We start from the raw sequence: 20399 nt of genomic DNA on the forward strand, positions 1-20399 counted from the left end.
CACCTTTACTTCAGAGATTGAGGATTATATACAATAAATGAATTTATTTTCACCATAGGGATAACATATTGTACCTCTCTGCCAATGTTCCTCGAAAACTTTCCATGTCAAAACAATTTGACAGCAGATATAAACAATTAAATAAATATGCAATGATCTTTCTCACGGTCCTTTAAAGATGCATGTTTTCATGCTGTTAGCCTTAGGATCACAGTGCATAGAATCCAATATCAACAGCTGGGGTGTCTTTCAATATAACATTGGATCCCTCACTTTCCTTATAATCCCACAATAATCGGTAAATTCATTTCAGAGGCCCTATCATGCATTAATCACTGAGTGGCAGGAGTTAAGAAAACTCACTCTTTCACAACGTCCATTGCCGGCAATGAACGCCCCCAAACCACTGAGGAAGTCACTGTTATTGCACAATACATGAGGACCTGGAACTTTTCCAAAAGCTTAAAAAAATAAAAATAAAAAAATGGAATTATATTTGACATTTCCTGACACCTGCATTAATACTGTATGACTTATAAAAGCATGTCAGTTGCCTGGACTGAACCAGCGATCAACATGCGCCCAGAATGCACACGAGTAAAAATGCAGTAAAAGGAAGTAGTCTTCATTGCCTATAGGTCACTTCCAGTCAAATGTTAAAGTTCAAAGACTGAATGATCAAAGTGCTCATTTTCTCAGTAGGACTATCTTCTGCTACGAGGATGAGAACAGTGGCATCAACAAGTATCATCATGATACCACCATTTTGTTTTCTTTGGATTCTTGTTACATGTTCGCACATAAAAGGAATTATCTGGTGGTCGTCTCTTTTCTTTGCAGCTGGAAAGCATGCTGATAATGCTGAGACAGACCGATTGCACTGAGAGCGCCGGGGACCAGTCTTCTGTTAGGATGGATAAACAGATATGACCATTGCTATACACATGAGGATGAACAGGAATATTTTCACCAGTAAACATGACCTGAGGAGAGTCAAAAGGGTATCGACTACTAAATTTAAACAGAAGTTGAAATTTTTCCCCTTCATATAAGGTTCCTGGTGCACCTTCCATGTCTACGATCCACTGGGTGATTGAATTCTGAACGCTCTTTTCATTTAAAGTCATTCCAGGAGGTGGGTCATTCTGCAAAGCCAACAGTTCTTTTTGTAGTCGTTTCGAGTCCGCAAGGGTGGGGCATCGTAAGAAAAAAAAAATTAAGAGGGCGAGTTTCTATCGAGGCGGAGGAGCAGGCCCACGAGCTCGCACGCTGGGTGGCACAGGACGCTGGGGACAGGGACGTAGGGCGGCTTCGAAGAGACGTGGGCTGCCAGGGAATGCCCAGAGTGCGGGCTGACAGGAGGAGGCACCCACGGGGGCACAGGATGAAGATCAGAGAAGTGCGAGCAGGAGCCCAGCGATCCGAGGCTGCGCGTGGGAGGCCGGGCAGAGGCCGCGGGGCGCCGTGGGCAGGCGGCCGTCCTCGGCGAGGCGCTCTCCGGCTACCCCACGCTCTGCCCGTCTCCGGCCTCCCCGACCGCGGGCGAGGGCAGTGGGCACAGCTGTTTCCACCCCGCCAGGGAGCGCGAGGGGAAAAGCATCCCTGTGGTATCCGGGGAGCCGAGCGGCAGCGATCCTCGCGCAGGAGCGCGGAGTGGAGCCTCCACCGCGGAGCGCACGCCGAACTTCGCCCTGAAAATAAGATTATTATGGGTAGAGTAACATGCCATAGGCGGAAAAAAAGGGAATGCTATCTAGCTGCCAAACTATGAGCTAACATTTAAGAAATATACCAAGTTTATTTAAAAAACAAATACTGAAGAATATTATACTTGAAAAAATCATTAGGAGGTGTAATTTAATTTTATCAAAACCTATTTTTTTCCAAAGAAGAAACTTTTCAGCTTTTATTGAGATTTAAAAATAAAAGCCAGGTACCATGGAAGGAGGTGGAAGTAGTACATTAACAGTATCACATGATGAACAATATTAGAATGTCAAAACCTATTTTTAATGATTTTTAACACTCTAATCTCCCTTTTTAGCCTACCATCCAGCAACTCCTGTCTGTGTTGTCTGGAACACAGTTCAGTTCACAGGTTAGCAGTGGCAGCTCAGTGGTTTGGTTTGCATTGCTTCACTATTTGCTACCAACCTGCATGTATTGGTTTGCCTCATATAACATTGTTGAGCTCAACTCGTGATAACTCTGACATTGAGAGAAACTAGCCCAAGAACTGCTCCTGTGGTTCCTGAGGCAGCTTGCCCCTTCTGTGGCCTTGCCTCAGGTCAGTTGGTGAACCTGTCGGTTTCCTCAGGATTGCACTCCAGCTGCCTGGTGTCTGCTTGCTGAAAGGACTGACTGCACTGCAGGTTCATGCCTGGTGTCTGCCTGCTGAGAGGACTGGTCTGCAGCTGCTGAGTCCTCTTAGGCAAACATTCCAGTGTTTGCTATGGGACTGAACTGCTGTCCAAGAACATCGGGCTCACCCCCAAAGAACTATTGCTGACTAGGTCCACTTCCCCTCTAACCTAATACATTTTCTCTTCCACTACCTCTGTTGGGTGGTGATCTGGAGGAGAGGTTGAAGCTTTATTAAAAGTAGTCTGCAAAGATGTATGCATACAGCATGTGGATCTGGAGGTTGAACACAGCTCCTCTGGAAGAGCAGCCAGTTCCTTCAGCTGCTAAGACATCTCTCTAGCCTCCCTTTTTCCATATTGTTCAACCTGCTGTATTGACATCCCAGATCCCATGACTTCCACTGGCTAGTTTCTTTCTTCCTTCAATAGTTGTCAGTGGTGTTTGAATGATCTGTCTCCCCTGTTCTCTGGCATTTGGATACTTGGTCCCCTGTTGGTGGCTGTTTGGGGGAGTCTTAGAGGTATGGCCTTGCTAAAGAAGGTATGTCACTAGGGGCATGTTTTGAAAGCTATAAGACTCACAGCATTTCAAGTTTTCTCTCTCGTCTTCCTGCTTCTTATTTGAGATGAGAGAAAGCTGGTCTCCAGGAATGCCAGCACAGGCTTACAGGAAGGTCAAACCGCTGCCAGAGATAGCAATGCAAGCTAACACCAGAGACATACTGATGGCCAGAGGCAAGTGCAGGAACCTAAGCAACAGAAACTAAGACTACTTGGTATCATCAGAGCCCAGTACTCCCACCAAAGCAAATACTGGATATCCCAACACACCAGAAAAGCAAGATTTGAATTTTAAATCACATTTGATCATGATGATGACAGAGGACTTTAAGAAGGAAATAAATAACAGCCTTAAAGCAATATAGGACAACACAGGTAAAGAAGTAGAAGCCCTTAAGGAGGAAACACAAAAATCCCTTAAAGAATTACAGGAAAACACAACCAAACCGGTGAAGGAATTGAATAAAACCATCCAGGATTTAAAAATGGAAATAGAAACAATAGAGAAATCACAAAGGGAGACAACCCTGGAGATAGAAAACCTAGGGAAGAGATCAGGAGTTATAGATACAAGCATCACCGACAGAATACAAGGGATAGAAGAGAGAATCTCAGGGGCAGAATACACCATAGAAAACATTGACACAACCATCAAAGATAATGTAAAATGCAAAAAGCTCCTAACCCAAAACATACAGGAAATCCAGGACACAATGAGAAGATCAAACCTAAGGATAATAGGTATAGAAGAGAGTGAAGACTCCCAAATTAAAGGACCAGTAAATATCTTCATAAAATTATAGAAGAAAAACTCCCTAACCTAAAGAGATGCCCATAAACATATAGCAAGCTCACAGAATTCCAACTAGATTGGACCACAAAAGACATTTCTCCCATCACACAATAATCAAAACACCAAACACACAAAACAAAGGAAGAGTATTAAAAGCAGTAAGGGGGAAAAAGGTCAAGTAACATATAAAGGCAGACCTATCAGAATTATACCAGAGTTCTCACCAGAGACTATGAAAACAGTACGATTCTGGACAGATGTCATACAGACCCTAAGAGAACACAAATGCCAGCCCAGGATATTATATCCAGCAAAACACCCAATTAACATAGATGGAAAAGCCAAGACATTCTATGACAAAACCAAATTTATACAATATCTTTCTATAAATCCAGCCCTACAAAGGATAATAGATGGAAAACTCCATCACAAGGAGGGAAACTACACCCCAGAAAAAAGAAATAAAGTAGTCTCCTTGCAACGAAACCAAAAGAAGAGAGGCACACAAACATAATTCCACCTCTAACAACAAAAATACCAGGAAACAACAATCACTATCCCTTAATCTCTCTTAACATCAATGGACTCAATTCCTCAATAAAAAGACATAGACTAACAGACTGGATACATAAAGAGGATCCAGAATTTTGCTGCCTATAGGAAACACACCTCAGTGACAAAGACAGAGACTATCTCAGACTAAAAGGCTGGAAAATAATTTTCTAAGCAAATGGTATGAAGAAACAAGCTGGAGTAGCCATTCTAATATTGAATAAAATCTACTTTCAACCAAAAGTTATCAAAAAACATAAGGGAGGACACTTCATATTCATCCAAGGAAAAATCCACCAAGATGAACTCTCAATCCTAAATATCTATGCTCCAAATGCAAGGGCACCTACATTCATAAAAGAAACCTTACTAAAGCTCAAAGCACACATTGTACCTCACAGGATAATAGTGGGAGATTTCAACACCCCACTCTCATCAATGGACAGATCATGGAAACAGAAACTAAACAGGGACATAGAGAAACTAACAGAAATTACAAACAAAATGGTTTTAACAGTTATCTATAGAAAATTTCATCCTAAAACAAAAGAAAATAACTTCTTCTCAGCATCTCATGGTACCTTCCCTAAAATTGACCGTATAATCGGGCACAAAACAGGCCTCAACAGATACAAGAACATTGAAATAAACCCATGCATCCTATCAGATCACCATGGACTAAGGCTGGTCTTCAATAACAAAAAAATTGTCAAAAACTCCACATATATATGGAAGTTGAACAATTCTGTACTCATTGAAAACTTGATAAAGGAAGAAATAAGAAAGAAATTAAAGACATTTTAGAATTTAATGAAAATGAAGGCACAATATTTGCAAACAATGACTCCATGAAATTCATAGGTAAATGGATGAACTAGAAAATATCATCCTGAGTGAGGTAACCGGATCACAACAAAACACCCTTGGTAGGCACTCACTTATAAGTGGATATTAGCCCGAAAGCTAGAATTACCAAGATACAATCCACAGACCACATGAAGCTCAAGAAGAAGGATGACCAAAGTGCTGATCCTTCAGTCCTTCTTAAAATGGGGAAGAAAAATATTCATAGGAGGGGATATGGGGAGAAAGACTGGAGCAGAGACTGAAGGAACAGTCATTTAGAGCCTGCTGCACCTGGGGTTCCAGCCCATATATATACAGTCACCAAAACTACACAATATTGATGAAGCCAAGAAGTACGTGCTGACAGGAGCCTGATACATCTGTCTCCTGAGAGGCTCAGCCAGACCATGACGAATATAGAGGTGACTGCAAGCAGCAAACCATTGAACTGGGAACTGGGTCCCTGGTGGAGGAGTTAGAGAAAGGACTGAAGGAGATGAATGGGTTTGCAACCCCATAGGAACAACAATACCAACCAGTGCTCCCAGGCACTAAACCACCACCCAAAGACTACACATGGACAGACCCATGTCTCCAGCTGCATATGTAGCAGAGGATGGCACCAATGGGAGGAGAAGCCCTTGATCCTGCCAAGGCTGACGCTCCGCCCCCCAGTGTAGGGTAATGTCAGGTTGGAGAGGCAGGAAACAAGGGTGGTTGGCAAGCTTGAACACCTTTACAGAAGGGGAGGGGATGGGATAGGTGGCTTATGGACAGGAATTTGAGAAAGGAATTAACATTTCAAATGTGTATAAAATATCCTATAAAAATCAACAACTTTGGGGTTGGGGATTTGGCTCAGTGGTAGAGCACTTGCCTAGGAAGCGCAAGGTCCTGAGTTCGGTCCCCAGCTCCGGAAAAAAAAAATCAACAACTTTGATATATGCCAACAATGAACTTGCTGAGAAAGAAATAAAGGAAATAAAAGACAATTCCTAATAAGAAAATAATAGTAACTGGGAGATAGTTGAGTGGATAAAGCACTTGCCACACAAATATGAGGACAAGAATTCAGATCCCCAGTACCCAATCACCATTGAGAGAGTGTACCTGCTCACTGACACTTTGGAGAGTTGGAGACTGGGAATCATAGATCAAGGTGGCTGACTAGACAAGGCAATCACAGACCTTCCTAATCTACCAAAACCACATCAGAAAAGCGTTCTTCTAATGAAAGGGACATGCAAGGTTCCCATTTAGAACATGAGAGTGGCAAACCAACCTCTTTTTCAAAAAGGCAGCTCAGACATTCTTCAGACTGCAGAAATATGTCCTCTAATCAAGAGTGGATGAGACCTTCAAGTTCTGCCCTAGGTAGCCTTCAACTTACCAGAGCTCCCCAGTCTGGAAATGGGACCTGTAAGGCAGTCCATCTCAAGATTCTGGCCTGGGCCCAACACTTTCTTACCATGGCACTTTCTGTTCTATTTATCCACAAGCCAACCTCATGTTTTCCCACGCTACGCCGAATTTGAACAACAGGAGTTTAGAACTTTTTATTCTCATCAACCATCTATCAAACTTACAACTTCTACTCCTAGCTGCCTCAGATCCACATTGAAGCATCAGATAGGACCCTCTGATTAAAAGCACAGCAAGTATTCTCCTTCTGATTAAGAGTAGATCACAAGTTGTAGCCGGGAGAGCATGCTATACAATTTGCTCCTCATGGAGAATAATATGTGCTTCCATTGACCACTGTGGACCGAGACCTACTTTATGTCACCTAATTGGTGACAAATCAGCTCCTTTGATCTAAGGTGCACAGAGTGCATCTTATTATGACCCTGTGTCCTTATAACCTCTGTTCAAAGAACAGGTCCTGGTGCCTGAGGTCCTAGTGCCTAAGAGTAGAAAGCAGAGCCATAGACCCAGGATATAGACCTTAAAGTTGGTCAGCAAAAATGAGAAAGCCAGTCATGCTCAGAAGTAGGCAGCTGATTTATCAGGAGACCTAGCATGAACTGCCTCCTAGAATGATGGAGATTGATTACACTGTTGGTCACCCTGCATGAAATGGAGGTCCTAGGTTCCCACGAAGCCTGGATAAGGAAATACTCAGGCCTTCTCTACTCTCCAATCTGACTCTGATCTTCCCTGGTACAACAGTCTTTGGCATTTCTGCTTTCCCCAACATAGTATGAGACTTTCTGCTTCTAAAGGATGGGATCCATAATAGTTTGTTTGTAGATACCCCAGCATTCTCATTCTGTCAATGCGTCCTCCAAGTTGTGTTTCTGACACAGAGGCCTCAGATTTATTCCTTCAGAACCATGGAGATTCACACTTTCCCCAATAACTGAAGTGGAGAGCAAATCATTCTCAAGGGCTCAAGGAGTCTTCAGGCATATCCTGTCTAAACCAGGAAGTCAAGGGCACTCCAGTCATTCTCCAGAAGGATTCAGACCGACTGCTTAAGAACCACACATTTTCTAAACTAGTGTATGGACCTGAACCAGGGATCCTAAGATCTCTCAGAATAGCCAAAGTGACCTTAATCTTACCTGTGTAGAACCATTGAGTTTCACAACTTTCACCAGTAACTCACGGGGGTTTCAGATATACCCTGTCAACATCAAATGTGTCAGAAACTCCACAGTGTTCATAGGAGCATTAACCTACAGTTCTTTCAAGAACTAAGAAAACTCATGTGGGAGAGTGAAAGACCCTGGTTCCCAGTGGAGGAGGTTTGAAACCCAGGTAACTATGAGGAATGGTATGCATTTTGCCTGACTCCCAGGAAACCAAGCCAGTCACTAGCCTGCAGTCCTCTATAGATTTGTGACCATTAGTCACTTAAGGGCAACGACCCAAGTCCCTTCACAAATAGAGTACTTGAGCATAGGTCAGTTAGGCTTAAGACAGATCTCCATTGTAATGAGGTACATTAAGGCCTAGAAGCTTTTAGCCAATGAATTTCCCTTCCCACATACTCCTTCCTGCAAAAGGTATTTAATCTCATGCCCTCTCTGAGAAGTGGAAAACGGTTTTACTCATCCACCTTCTGCTATGACATTAAACTCGCTGAAAACATGGACTGCCTCTTTTCATTGTGACCTGCCATGGGAAGCCACAGAGAAGGCCTTAGCCTATAGAGCCACCATCTAATGTTCTGAAGAAAGCCTCCCTGTGATCCCAGAGGCACCCGCAGTCAAGCCAAATACTCTTCCCACGGGACCAGCCAGAACTCCTCCTTTTCCTCCTTGGCCCCGGGCTAGATTCAGCTCTGTGGGACCCCATTCTATACTCCCCTCTTCTGTGTCATCCCAGCAGCACCTGGATGCCCCTTCAAGAGCCTAAGAACCAGATGACCCCAGGCTTATTGCAGGACTGGGACCCCTGACCCAACTCTGGCTGTGTCCCATGTCTCAGAGAGCACTTCCCCATCCACAGAGCAGTGTCTTGCAGCTTCCCACTGCCAGGTATTCACCTGGCTGTGGCATGGGGTAAGTGCCATCAAACTTCCTCTGTCTTGCCTTCCATGCAACCCAAGCCTTGTGGCAGAACTGACGCAGGACCTCACCATTAACCCTACAGCAGTCACCAGTGCCTGGCTAGCTCAGTTGGTACAGCATGAGACTCTTAATCCTAGGGTCATGGGGTTCCACATTGGACGCCAGTTGTAGGATTAATTGGGGTATCTGCCGAGCGTGTGTTAGGCTGTGGGACACTGCTCTGGGGTTGGGAAAGTGCAGTCTGAGAGCAAGACACAGCCTGAGCTGGATCGGGATTTCCCCGGGCCTGCAAGGAGGCTGTCTGTTTCTCAGGCTCTTGGGCGTCCAGGCACTGCTGGGATGCTGCCAAAGAGCTGAGAATGGAATGGGGGCCCGTGGGGCTGGATCTAGACTGGGGCTGAAGGAGAAATGGTGGAGCTTCAGCTAGTCCTGTGGGGAGAGACTTTGGCCTTCTCTGTGGCTCCCCACAGCAGATCCCAGTGAAAAGAGGCAGTCCATGTTTTCAGCGGGTCTACTGTCATGGCAGAAGGTGGATGAGTAAAATCGTTCTCCACTTCTCAGAGTGGGCATGAGATTAAATACCTTTTGCAGGGAGGAGTGTCTGGGAAGGGAAATTCATTGGCTAAGTCTCCAGGACTTTAGGTACTCCATTATAATAGAGATCTGTCTTGAGCCTTCCTGACCTGTGGTCATCTCCTCTACCTATTAAGGTGCTTGGGGTGTCATCTTTATATGACTGATGGTCACAAATCTATGGATGGGCTTTGGGCTAGTGACCTGCCTGGTTTCCCTGGGGTCAGGTGAAATGCCTACCATCCCTCAGGGTCACCAGGTTTTCAAACCTCCTCAACCAGGAACGAGGGTCTTTCACTGTTCAACAACCTCAGACATTTATTAATTGCTCAAATTTACCTCAGACTTACCACTTTAGAACAAAGGTGTCACATAGGTTTTCAATGATTGAAGAGGTCCCCAGACATATGACACAATAAGCAAAGGACTTTAGACCTCAACAAAGTCCTAAGAAAGACACAAATATAGCCCTTTTAATATCAGCATGCAACAGAATTAATGAAATAACAACAGGGACTCAGACCTGCCCTTCTAGAGCCAGGAAAATTTATTCCTCCAGCTAATAACTCAACAATTCATGCCCCCTCAGAAGTAAACTATTCCATGACTTCAAGGGGCCTGACACCCAGTTGGAATATCCTCTGAAGAGGGCCTTAGGCTTCTTTCCTCTAACCATAGTGGCCCCTGACTTTAATGTTTTCACAAAGGATTCAGCTGCCCTAGAATAAAACACTTCATTCTCCTCTGTCTCCACTGGAGGGGTCTGAGACATGCCCCTCTGATGAAGCAAGCTATAGAACTGACCTTGTGACTGAGGAGTGTGTCTCATTCAGCCTCTGCTATAGTGTGCTTGAGACTGAATCCTGTGACTAAGAATGCATAGGAGATTCTCTCTTTGTTCATGGCTGACTCAGGCCTACCATTCAAATAAGAGAAGCTATAACTTCTTCCTCAGAACTTATTGGTTAGGAAATATACCTTTAACCATCAAAAACCTCCGAGAACTCTGGATTCAAGTCCCATGGCTGATGAATAAAAACCCCAGCCTGGATCCAAGGCCATCTATGTAAGCGTTTCACCAGAAAGACCACTGCAACACACACTCAACACCTTTGTGGCTTATTATAAGTGTAAATAGGGAACAGATCTAGGGACTTTGACCCAATGTCTCAGTAGAAACCTCAGATTTCTGTCAATCTGCCGTAGAGTTCTCAGAGATAAGAATTTTCATGAGTCCTCTGAAGATATGGAGGCCTGGAGTGCCTGGACCATCCTTATCTACAGAAGGTAAACAGGGATACTCCCCTGCTGTCCAACAGCTTTGAGGCCTTTCTACTTTCAAAACTTTGGTAGTTTTCTTCCTCTGATGATTGAGGCCTTAAAGTTACCCCTTTGACCCAATGATCTCTCAGAACCATCCCTCTGCTTAGGGGCCCATGGGATATTTTACCTCTGACCAAGGAGCATTGCTCCCTGTGGTCAAAGTTCACAGAAATCAAGAAGAGGAAGCAAATCTGGCAACCTTATGCCATTTCCTTGAGTCAAGTCACATGACATGGCATGAAGTCATCAGTCTGGCTCAGTTCTGGTTGGTTGAACACAGTTCTTTAGGAGGCAATCATGCTGAGGACACGCTCAGCTGTTTATGAATCATGGAAACTATATTTATTCTCTTGCAGATTCAGCTAAAGATATGGATACACTAAACTATGATGAACAGTTACAAGGTGAGGCAACGCTAGGACCTCATGAGCTATGGTAAGCAATTATATTTTTGCTCTTCTCTTCCCAAGGTTACTCACTCCTTCTACCTTTGATTAAGGAGGCATCATATCTTCTCACTGATGCAAAGGTAGCTTCAGATCATTCCAGTTTGTCCATTGCAGGTTTAGACGCTCATTTAGGGTCAGGAACCCCACACAACTTCCTGATATTATGGACTGAGCCTCAGATAATTTTCCTAATGTTTCCCAGGTTTCTTCTTCAGTTCAAGGTAAACTGTAGGTTCAATTGTGATACAGTGAAGAACCTCTTACAGACATATTCTATCAAGGAAGATGGCTACATTCTATTTTGTTTGAATAACGGAAGTCTCAAGGTAACCTTAAATTTGGAGGGAGCTTTACCTTTGCATAACCAGGTCTCAAAGTTTTCTCTTTCTCATAAGGGACCCAGTGCTTTCTCTCTTCCCAAGTTACCAACTAAACCAATTCATTTATTTCATTGAAGAGAATGTCAGACCTCCCTGCTATGACTAACCCTACTGCAGACCTTCACCATTTGCCCAAGGTGGTCTCAAGTACTCATGTAGTGGAAAGACTCTCCAACTTTTCATTTCTTTGAACGTGTGACTAAGTCTTTTTTTTCTGGCTAAGGAGGCTCCAGCTGGGTAAGCCTTGTGTCATTCCCTCTGTAGAAGCCAGAATCAGGCTGTAGCATGGGAAGGACAGAGACGGGCTTCGATGGCTGACTAGATTGCCAAGACTCACGTGGCCCAGCCCGGTGGTGACAGGATCTTTGGTAAGGTCATCTGCAAAAAATCCCCACCAAGATCATCTTCAAGGACGATCAGTTAGTTGCTTTTCATGGCATTTCCCCTCAAGCACCAACACCCTTTCTGGTGATACCCAAGAAGCACATATCCCAGATTTCTGTGGCAGATGACGATGACGAAAGTCTTCTAGGACATTTAATGATTGTTGGCAGGAAAAATGCTGCAGATCTGGGCGTGAAGTGCTGGAATGAGGTGGTGGTAAATGAAGGTGAGGACGGGGACAGTCTGTCTATCATATTCACCTCCACGTCCTTGGGGGTCAGCAGATGAACTTGCCTCCTGGTTAAACATGTTGGGGACAAGTGTCCTTCTCTAGGTATTTGGCAACTCCAGTAAGTTAAGTGGCACACATAGTTTTGCCTATGTATAGAAAAATTGAAGAGATCATTTAAAATTCTGTGCCTAATAAAAGACATTGTTGCATGTAAAAAAAAATAGTAGAAGAAGAAGCCAGAATCAGGTCCACTTGCATGAAGGTCGGTGTAGGTCAAAAGGAGTCTATAATTTTCTCCTTCAACCACAAGGGCTGTAGATACACTCATTTCCTGGCTGAGGGTGTATGTCCCAGGGAACAATGATGACTGAGACCTCAGGTTTGGCTCCGGTGGCCAAGAGTTTCTCATTCATTACATCTATATTCATAGGACCTTCAAATGTGTCCTCTAGCTATGGGATACCCAAGAGCATTGCTTTGTTCCAAGGGTAACTTACACTTGACTTTATTTCATATTACCTTAGTGCCAGTCTCTGTGACCAAGAAAGACATAAAGAACTCCCTTAGAGAAATGCAGGAAAACACAAGTAAACAAGTAGAAGCCCTTAGAGAGGAAACACAAAAATCCTTGAAAGAATTACAGGAAAATACAACCAAACAGGTGAAAGAATTGAAAATGGAAATAGGAGCAATAAAGAAAGCACAATGGGAGACAACCCTGGATATAGAAAACCAAAGGAAGAGAAAAGGAGCCGTAGATACAAGCATAATCAACAGAATACAAGAGATAGAAGAGAGAATCTCAGGAGCAGAAGTTAGCATAGGAAACATTGACACAACCATCAAAGATAATGTAAAACACAAAAAGCTCCTAAGCCAAAACATCCAGGAAATCCAGGACACAATGAGAAGATCAAACCTAAGGATAATAGGTATAGAAGAGAGTGAAGACTCCCAACTCAAAGGTCCAGTAAATAAATTCAACAAAATTATAGAAGAAAACTTCCCTAATCTAAAGGAAGAGATGCCTATAAACATACAAGAAGCCTACAGAGCTCCAAATAGATTGGACCAGAAGAGAAATTCCTCCTGTCACATAATAGTCAAAACACCAAATGCACAAAACAAAGAAAGAATATTAAAAGCAGTAAGGGAAAAAGTTCAAGCAACATATAAAGGCAAACCTATCAGAATTCCACCTGAATTCTCAACAGAGACTATGAAAGCTAGACGATCCTGAACATATGGCATACAGACCCTAAGAGAGCACAAATGCCAGCCCAGGCTAAGAGATCCAGCAAAACTCTCAATTAACATATATGGAGAAACCAAGATATTTCCTGACAAAATGAAATTCAAATAATAGCTTTCCACGAGTCCAGCCCAACAAAGGACAATAGATGGAAAACTCCAACATGAGCAGAAAAACCTCACCCTCAATAAAGCAAGAAAGTCATCTTCTTGCAATGAACTCAAAAGAAGATAGCCACAGAAACATAATTCCATCTCTAACAACAAAAATAACAGGAAAGAGTCACTAATCCTTAAAGTCTCTTAACATCAATTGACTCAATTCTCCTACAAAGACATAGACTAACAGACTGGATATATAAAGAGGAACCAGAATTTTGCTGCATAAAGGAAATGCACCTCACTGACAGATACTCTCTCAGAGTAAAAGGATGGGAAAACATTTCCCAAGCAAATGCTCCCAAGAAACAAGCTGTAGTAGCCATTCTAATATCAAATAAAGTCAACCTTCAACCAAAAGTTATCAAAAAAGATAAAGAAGGACACTTAATACTCATCAAAAAAATCTACTAATATTAACTCTCAATTCTGAACATCTATGCTCCAAATGCAAGGGCACCTACATTCATAAAAACAATTACTAAAGCTCAAAGTACACATTGCACCTCACACAATAATAGTGGGAAATTTCAAAACAATGGACAGATCATGGAAACACAAACTAAGCAGAGACATAGAGAAACTAACAAAAGTTATCAACCAAATGGATTTAACAGATATCTATAGAACATTTCTTCGTAAAACAAATGAATATATCTTCTTCTATTATGTCACGGTGCCTTCTCCAAAATTGACCATATCATTGGTCAACAAACAGGGCTCAACAGATACTAGAAGGCTGAAATAATTTCATGCATCCTATCAGATCACCATGGACTAATGCTGGTCTTCAATAACAACAAAAATGGCAGAAAGCCCACATATACATGGAAGTTGAACCATGCTCTATTCAATGATAACTTGGTCAAGGAAGAAATAAAGAAAGAAATGAAAGATTTTTCAGAATTTAAAGAAAATGAAGGCAAAACATACCCATACTTATGGGACACAATGAAAGCAGTGTTAAGAGGAAATCACATAGCTATGAGTGCCTCCAAAAAGAAACAGGAGAGAGCATACATTAACAGCTTGACAGCACACCTCAAACTCTAGAACAAAAGGAAGCAAATACACCAAGAGGAGTAGAAGGCAGGAAATAGTCAAACTGAGGGCTGAAATCAACCAAGTAGAAACAAAAAGGACTATACAAAGAATCAACAAAACTAGGAGCTGGTTCATTGAGAAAATCAACAAGATAGGTAAACCCTTAGGCAGACTAACCAGAGAGCACAGAGAGTGTGTCCAAATTAACAAAATCAGAAATGAAAAGGGAGATAAAACGAAAGAATCTGAGGAAATTCAAAAGAGTCATCAGATCCTACTACAAAAGCCTATATTAAACAAAACGTGAAAAGCTGTAGGAAATGGGCAATTCTGTAGAGAAATACGAGGTAACAAAGTCAAATCAGGAACAGATAAACCATCTAAACAACCCCATAACTCCTAAAGAAATAGAAGTAGTTATTAAAAGTCTCCCAACAAAAGAGAACCCAGGACTAGATGGGTTTAGTGGAGAATTCTCTCAGTCCTTCATAGAAGACCTCATACCAATACTGTCCAAAATATTCCACAAAATAGAAACAGAAGGAACACTATCCAATTCTTTCCATGAAGCCACAATTGTGCTTATCCCTAAACCACACAAGGATTCAACAAAGAAAGGGAACTTCAGACCAATTTTCCTCATGAATATCGATGTAAAAATATGCAATAAAATTCTCCTGAACTGAATCTAAGAACACATCAAAATGATCATTCATCATGATCAAGTAGACTTCATCCCAGGGATTCAGGTATGGTTCAATATGTGGAAATCCATCAACCTATTCCACTATATAAACAAAGCCTAAGGAAAAAAGCTACATGATCATCTCATTAGATGCTGAGAAAGCATTTGACAAAATTCAACACCCCTTCGTGTTAAAAGTATTGGAACAATCAGTAATTCAAGGCTGGTATCTAAACATTGTAAAAGAAATATACAGCAAATCAGTAGCCAAAATCAAACTAAATGGTGAGAAATTGAAGCAATCCCAGTAAAATCAAGGACTAGACAAGGCTGCCCACTCTCTCCCTACCTATTCAGTATTGTACTGGATGTCCTGCCCAGAGAAATTAGATAACAAATGGAGGTGAAATGGATACAAATGGGAAAGGAAGATGTCAAAATATCACTATTTGCAGATGATATGATAGTATAGTTGTGTCTCCAAAAATTCCACCAGTGAACTCCTAAACCTGATAAACAACTTCAGCAAAGTTGGGCATAAAATTAACTCAAACAATCCAGTGGCCTTCCCTTACTCAAAGGATAAGCAGGCTGAGAAAGAAATTAGGGGGTCACCCGTGCTTGTGTCTCCCCACGTGCGTAGTGAACTAAGGGCATCATGAGGTAGAGATGGGGGCTCGCATGACCCGTGCCTTCAGGAACTTCAACGTGGAGAAGCAAGCAGAGCAGGACATCAGCAAGAGGAAGCCCTCCATGGCACCCAAGCACCCTTCTACCCACAGTCTCCTGCAGGAGGACCTGAGTCGGTATCCAGAACGAGGAAGAAGTTTCTAGGAAAGATAACAAGCTGCTATCCTTACTAAGAGATGTTTATGTCGATCCCAAAGATCGGTGCCTTCCTTGCCGGTAAAAGCCATTGAACCCCAGCAAGAACCAAAGGAATTCAGACTGCCAATAGGAGATCACTTTGACAAGAATGTCATGGACATTCCCAAAGGCAAGATGATCACTGTTGTAGAAGCACTGACCCTTCTCAATAACCATAAACTCTCTCTAGAGACATGGACTGCTGAGAAAATCGCCCAAGAATACCATTTAGAACTGAAGGATGTAAATTCCCTTCTCAAATATTTCGTTACTTTTGAAGTCAAAATCGTTCCTCCTGAAGACAGGAAAGCAATACAATCAAAATGAAGAAAATCACAAAACGATTTCCTGTGTGCGCTCCCAAACTCTGAGTCCTTGTTTTTCATGTATATAAATGATACAAGTTACTGTGATTGAGGGCCATAACTTGGATAGCTCTTTGACCTCTTCAGGATTGTTCATATATATTTTTCTAATTTATGTGTAGTTCCTGGCTATATGTCAGCAGTATTGATCATGTGGGTCGAATGATTCAATATTAAGTTTCACTTTCCAATTTAGGATGGTTTGTTCTTTGGAGGAGACACTGAAAGAAGAGCCCTCCCTCCTGACTCCTATAAGACTGGCATTGTGTTAGGGACAGATAATCAGCAGTGAGACACAGTGACTATATTTCCCAAGTGAAGAAAGAGAGGAAACTGAGTGCAAAGGAAGTAAAATATATATTAGTACTCAACAAAATAAAAATCCTTGAGGGTTTTTAATGTTTTAAATTGGTTTTAAATATGAAATAACTTTTCAGAAGAATTATTAGTGTCTGTGACCTAGTAGCTGTCTCTTGACAAATAGAAATAGGTAACTTGAAAAGTTTTCTGAGAGGCAATACTTAAGACTATTTGAACAAATAACTTGCTTTAATTTAGAAATGAGAGAAATATGAATGAACAGCAAAAAATAAGAGGATCTGATTTGATAACCAAACATTTATACTTGTTTTCATTCTAGGAGAAAAAGTAGCCGGTAGAAGTATAAAATAAATCCCTCAAGAGACCTAGAAAGTTACCGATTCATTCACTTAAACTCTGGAGCCTGACACATTCCAGTATTAGAATCTCAAATGAGGTAATATGAGTTTGGTTCATTGGGGCATGCTGTACCTGTGGGTTCTTGGCCGCATTGTTTGACCTCTCTGAAAGTGAATTTGTGTAAAAGTAGAACTCTGCTTATGTAAATTCGAAGTTAAATGAAAAAAGGCCAGGCAAGCACAGAGTCTTGCAGTTAAAATGGGTGTCTACAGAACTTATGACGGAGTTGTGTATAGTTTACGATGCAAGGAGACCAGAATTTAGGTTCTCAGAATCCTACTCGTATTTTTACTTATTCTGCCAAATAAAACCCATTTCAAGAAGACAGAATGGAGTTGGGGGAACTGGGCTTGTCCAAGTTCTTTCAAGGAAACAAACAGACATACTTGCCTGGAACATGCTAATTCTAATCGTTGCAAATTATATTGGAAAATGTAGTCAAAACCATCGTCCTTCAATTCAAAATGAGTCTGTGAATCAGTAGTACTGCCTGGTATTTCCTAGGTGGTTAGCAGATATAACTATGGTTTCTTATATGGTATCACAATAAAATCCTTCCATTTTACACATTAAAAAAAGAAATTAGGGAAATGACACACTTCACCATACTCACAAGTAATATAAAACACCTAGGTGTGAGTCTAACTGAGCAAGGGAAAGATCTGTATGGTAAGAACTTCAAGTCTCAGAAGAAAGGAATTTGAGATCTCAGAAGATGGAAAGACCTCCCATGCTCAAGGATTGGCAGGATTAATATAGCAAAAATGGCTATTTTGCCAAAAAATTTTCACAGATTCAGTATAATCCCCATCAAAATTCCAACTCAATTCTTCATAGAGTTAGAAAGAACAATTTGCAAGAACCTCTGGACTAACAAAAACCCATGATAGAAAAAAGTCTTCTTAACAATAAAAGAACTTCTGGAGGAATCACCATCACTGACCCCAAACAGTGTTACACAGCAACGGTGATAAGAACTGTATGGTATTGGTACAGAGACAGGCAGGTAGATCAGTGGAAGAAAATAGAAGACCCAGAAATGAATCCACACACCTATGGTCACTTGATCTTTGACAAAGGAGCTAAAAATATCTAGTGGACAAACTATAGCATTTTCAGCAAATGGTGCTGGTTCAACTGGAGGTCAGCATGTAGAAAAATGCAAATTGATTCATTCTTATAGCTCTGTACAAAAACTTAAATCTAAGTGGATCAAGGACCTCCACATCAAACCAGATACACTCAAACAATAGAAGAAAAAGTGGAGAAGAGTCTTGAAGGCATGGTCACTGGGGAAAAATTCCTGAACAAAACACTAATGGCTTATGTTCTAAGATCAAGAATCGACAAATGGGACCTCATAAAACTGCAAAGCTTCTATAAGGAAAAGGACACTGCCATTAGGATAAGAAAGCAACCAACAGATTGGGAAAAGATCTTTACCAATCCTACATCAGATAGAGGGCTAATATCCAAAATATAGAAAGAACTCAGGAAGTTAGCCACCAGAACCAAATGACCCTATTAAAAATGGGGTATAGTCTCAGAAAAATACACATGGGATGTAGTCATTGATAAGTGAATATTAGCCCAAATGCTCGAATTACCCAAGATGCACGGATCACATGAAACTCAAGAAGGATGACCATTCACTCCTTCTTTAAAATGGGAACCAAAATACCCATAGGAAGGGATAGGGAGGCAAAGTTTAGAGCAGAGACTGCAGGAAGAGTCCTTCAGAGCCTGCCCCACATGTGGGCCATATATATACAGCCACCAAAACTAGATAAGATGGATGAAGCTAAGAAGTGCATGATGACAGGAACTGGATATAGATCTCTCCTGAGAGACACAGCCAGAACATGTCAAATACAGAGGCAAATGCCAGCAGCAAACCACTGGACCGAGAACAGGACCCCCATTGGAGGAATTAGAGAAAGGTCTGAAGGAACTGAAGGGGCTTGTTACCCCATAAGAACAACAATGCCAACCAACCAGAGCTTCCAGGGACTAAACCACTACCCAAAGACTATACATGGACTTACCCTGGTCTCCAACTGCACATGTAGCAGAGAATAGCCTTGTTGGAGCACCACTGGAAGGGGAAGCCCTTGGTCCTGCCAGGGTTGGACACTGCAGTGTAGTGGAATGTCGGGGTGTATAGGTGGTGAGGGGTAGGGTGAACACCCTTATAGAAGAAGGGGAGTGGGATGGGATAGGGGGGTTATGGCCAGACAACCTGGAAAGGGAATAATATTTGAAATGTAAATAAAAATATCCAATAAAACAAGTAAAGATTTCTTTTAGCAACAAAGGCCTGTATATTTTAAATTATGCGTTTTAGTAAACGCATCTAAAAAGGTATTATACTGATTGATTAGCATAATTTTGCCTCTGGAATTTATTTTTCTAATAGTCTGTCTAAAAAGGAACAGTGCTAGCCTTCTTTCTCTGGGAATGTCACGGGATAGGATACATATTGGGCTTGAGAGCCAGTTAGAGTTGAAAATAATGGAATTTCCAGGTCAAGAGACTGGTGATTGTTTTATTGTAATTTTTATTAAAGCTATTCTGTGACAATTCCAAAAAAATTGCCCATTTTTGTCAGTCATTTGTGTATACATAAACTACTACTCAGTTTACCTTTTATCTTAACTAAACATAGTCACTGTAACTTAAATTGAGAAAACCATTTTGTGCTGACGTTAGAGTCATCAAGCTAATTCTCAAAAGGTGCATATTACCTGAATTGATCCCTCTAATTTCCTCTCTGTTTTACTCTGCAGCAAGTTCTTCATGTCTGTCAGGATTATTCTGGTATGTAAATTCAATGTATTAAAGGATCTCAAAAGACCCACAGGAAATTCAGATAGGTGAGCCGTATGAAAGTTGTGATATATACTGGTATGAGGTTAAGCACACTGAACTAACTACAGAATTAGCCAAGAAGAGGATTACCCCAGACTGTAGCAAAAGAATGGGTTTCTTAGTGGTAGATACCTTTAAACTTGAAATTAATGGAATAAATTGCAATTAAAATCTGTGAAATCTGGTTTTTGCTTTTGGCAGCTATATCAAGGATGTGTTAGAAGGAGTCCCCATAGTCGTCAGGAGCCTCTATCACTTCAGTTATGTGTAATTTTATAATGGAGTTACAGATAAGTCTATCATGAAGTTCCTTTAGTAGTAGTCATCAACTACAACTCTAGGGTTAGGGATGGAGGTGGGTGGCATGGTGCTTATTACACAGGATGCAGAGTCTGCTACTTGAGCAACATGCCCTTCTGCTGAGTCAACCCTAGGATCATAGAACTGGGATATTAGAGGCATGTTTTGA

At 41.7% G+C, this 20399-nt stretch overlaps 1 protein-coding gene and 2 pseudogenes across 1 annotated transcript; 2 read left to right on the forward strand and 1 right to left on the reverse strand.

Moving 5' to 3' along the window:
• Nucleotides 1–737: 737 nt before the first annotated feature.
• Ube2wl1 (ubiquitin-conjugating enzyme E2W like 1) lies at nt 738–2378 on the reverse strand. Its single transcript, XM_063280562.1, has 3 exons — nt 2302–2378; nt 1511–1691; nt 738–1232 (listed from the first exon to the last, which is right to left on the reverse strand). The coding sequence occupies exons 1-3, from the start codon at nt 2376–2378 to the stop codon at nt 738–740; spliced, it is 753 nt and encodes a 250-aa protein (XP_063136632.1).
• Nucleotides 2379–11665: 9287 nt separating this feature from the next.
• Nucleotides 11666–12638, forward strand: Hint1-ps3 (histidine triad nucleotide binding protein 1, pseudogene 3; annotated as a pseudogene).
• A 2912-nt stretch (nt 12639–15550) lies between these two features.
• Nucleotides 15551–19231, forward strand: Ndufaf4-ps4 (NADH:ubiquinone oxidoreductase complex assembly factor 4, pseudogene 4; annotated as a pseudogene).
• Nucleotides 19232–20399: the final 1168 nt, after the last annotated feature.

This window comes from Rattus norvegicus, chromosome X (genome assembly GCF_036323735.1).
Source record: "Rattus norvegicus strain BN/NHsdMcwi chromosome X, GRCr8, whole genome shotgun sequence".
Lineage (NCBI taxonomy): Eukaryota > Metazoa > Chordata > Mammalia > Rodentia > Muridae > Rattus > Rattus norvegicus.

Coding starts and splice junctions, on each gene's coding strand:
- Ube2wl1 (XM_063280562.1), bottom strand. CDS start 2,378: ATGAACCTGCAGTGCAGTCAGTCCTTTCAGCAAGCAGACACCAGGCAG. Junction 1,692..2,301: donor AATCCTGAGGAAACCGACAG/GTTCACCAACTG, acceptor TCTTATTTTCAG/GGCGAAGTTCGGCGTGCGCT. Junction 1,233..1,510: donor AGGCCGGAGACGGGCAGAGC/GTGGGGTAGCCG, acceptor CCGCCTCGATAG/AAACTCGCCCTCTTAATTTT.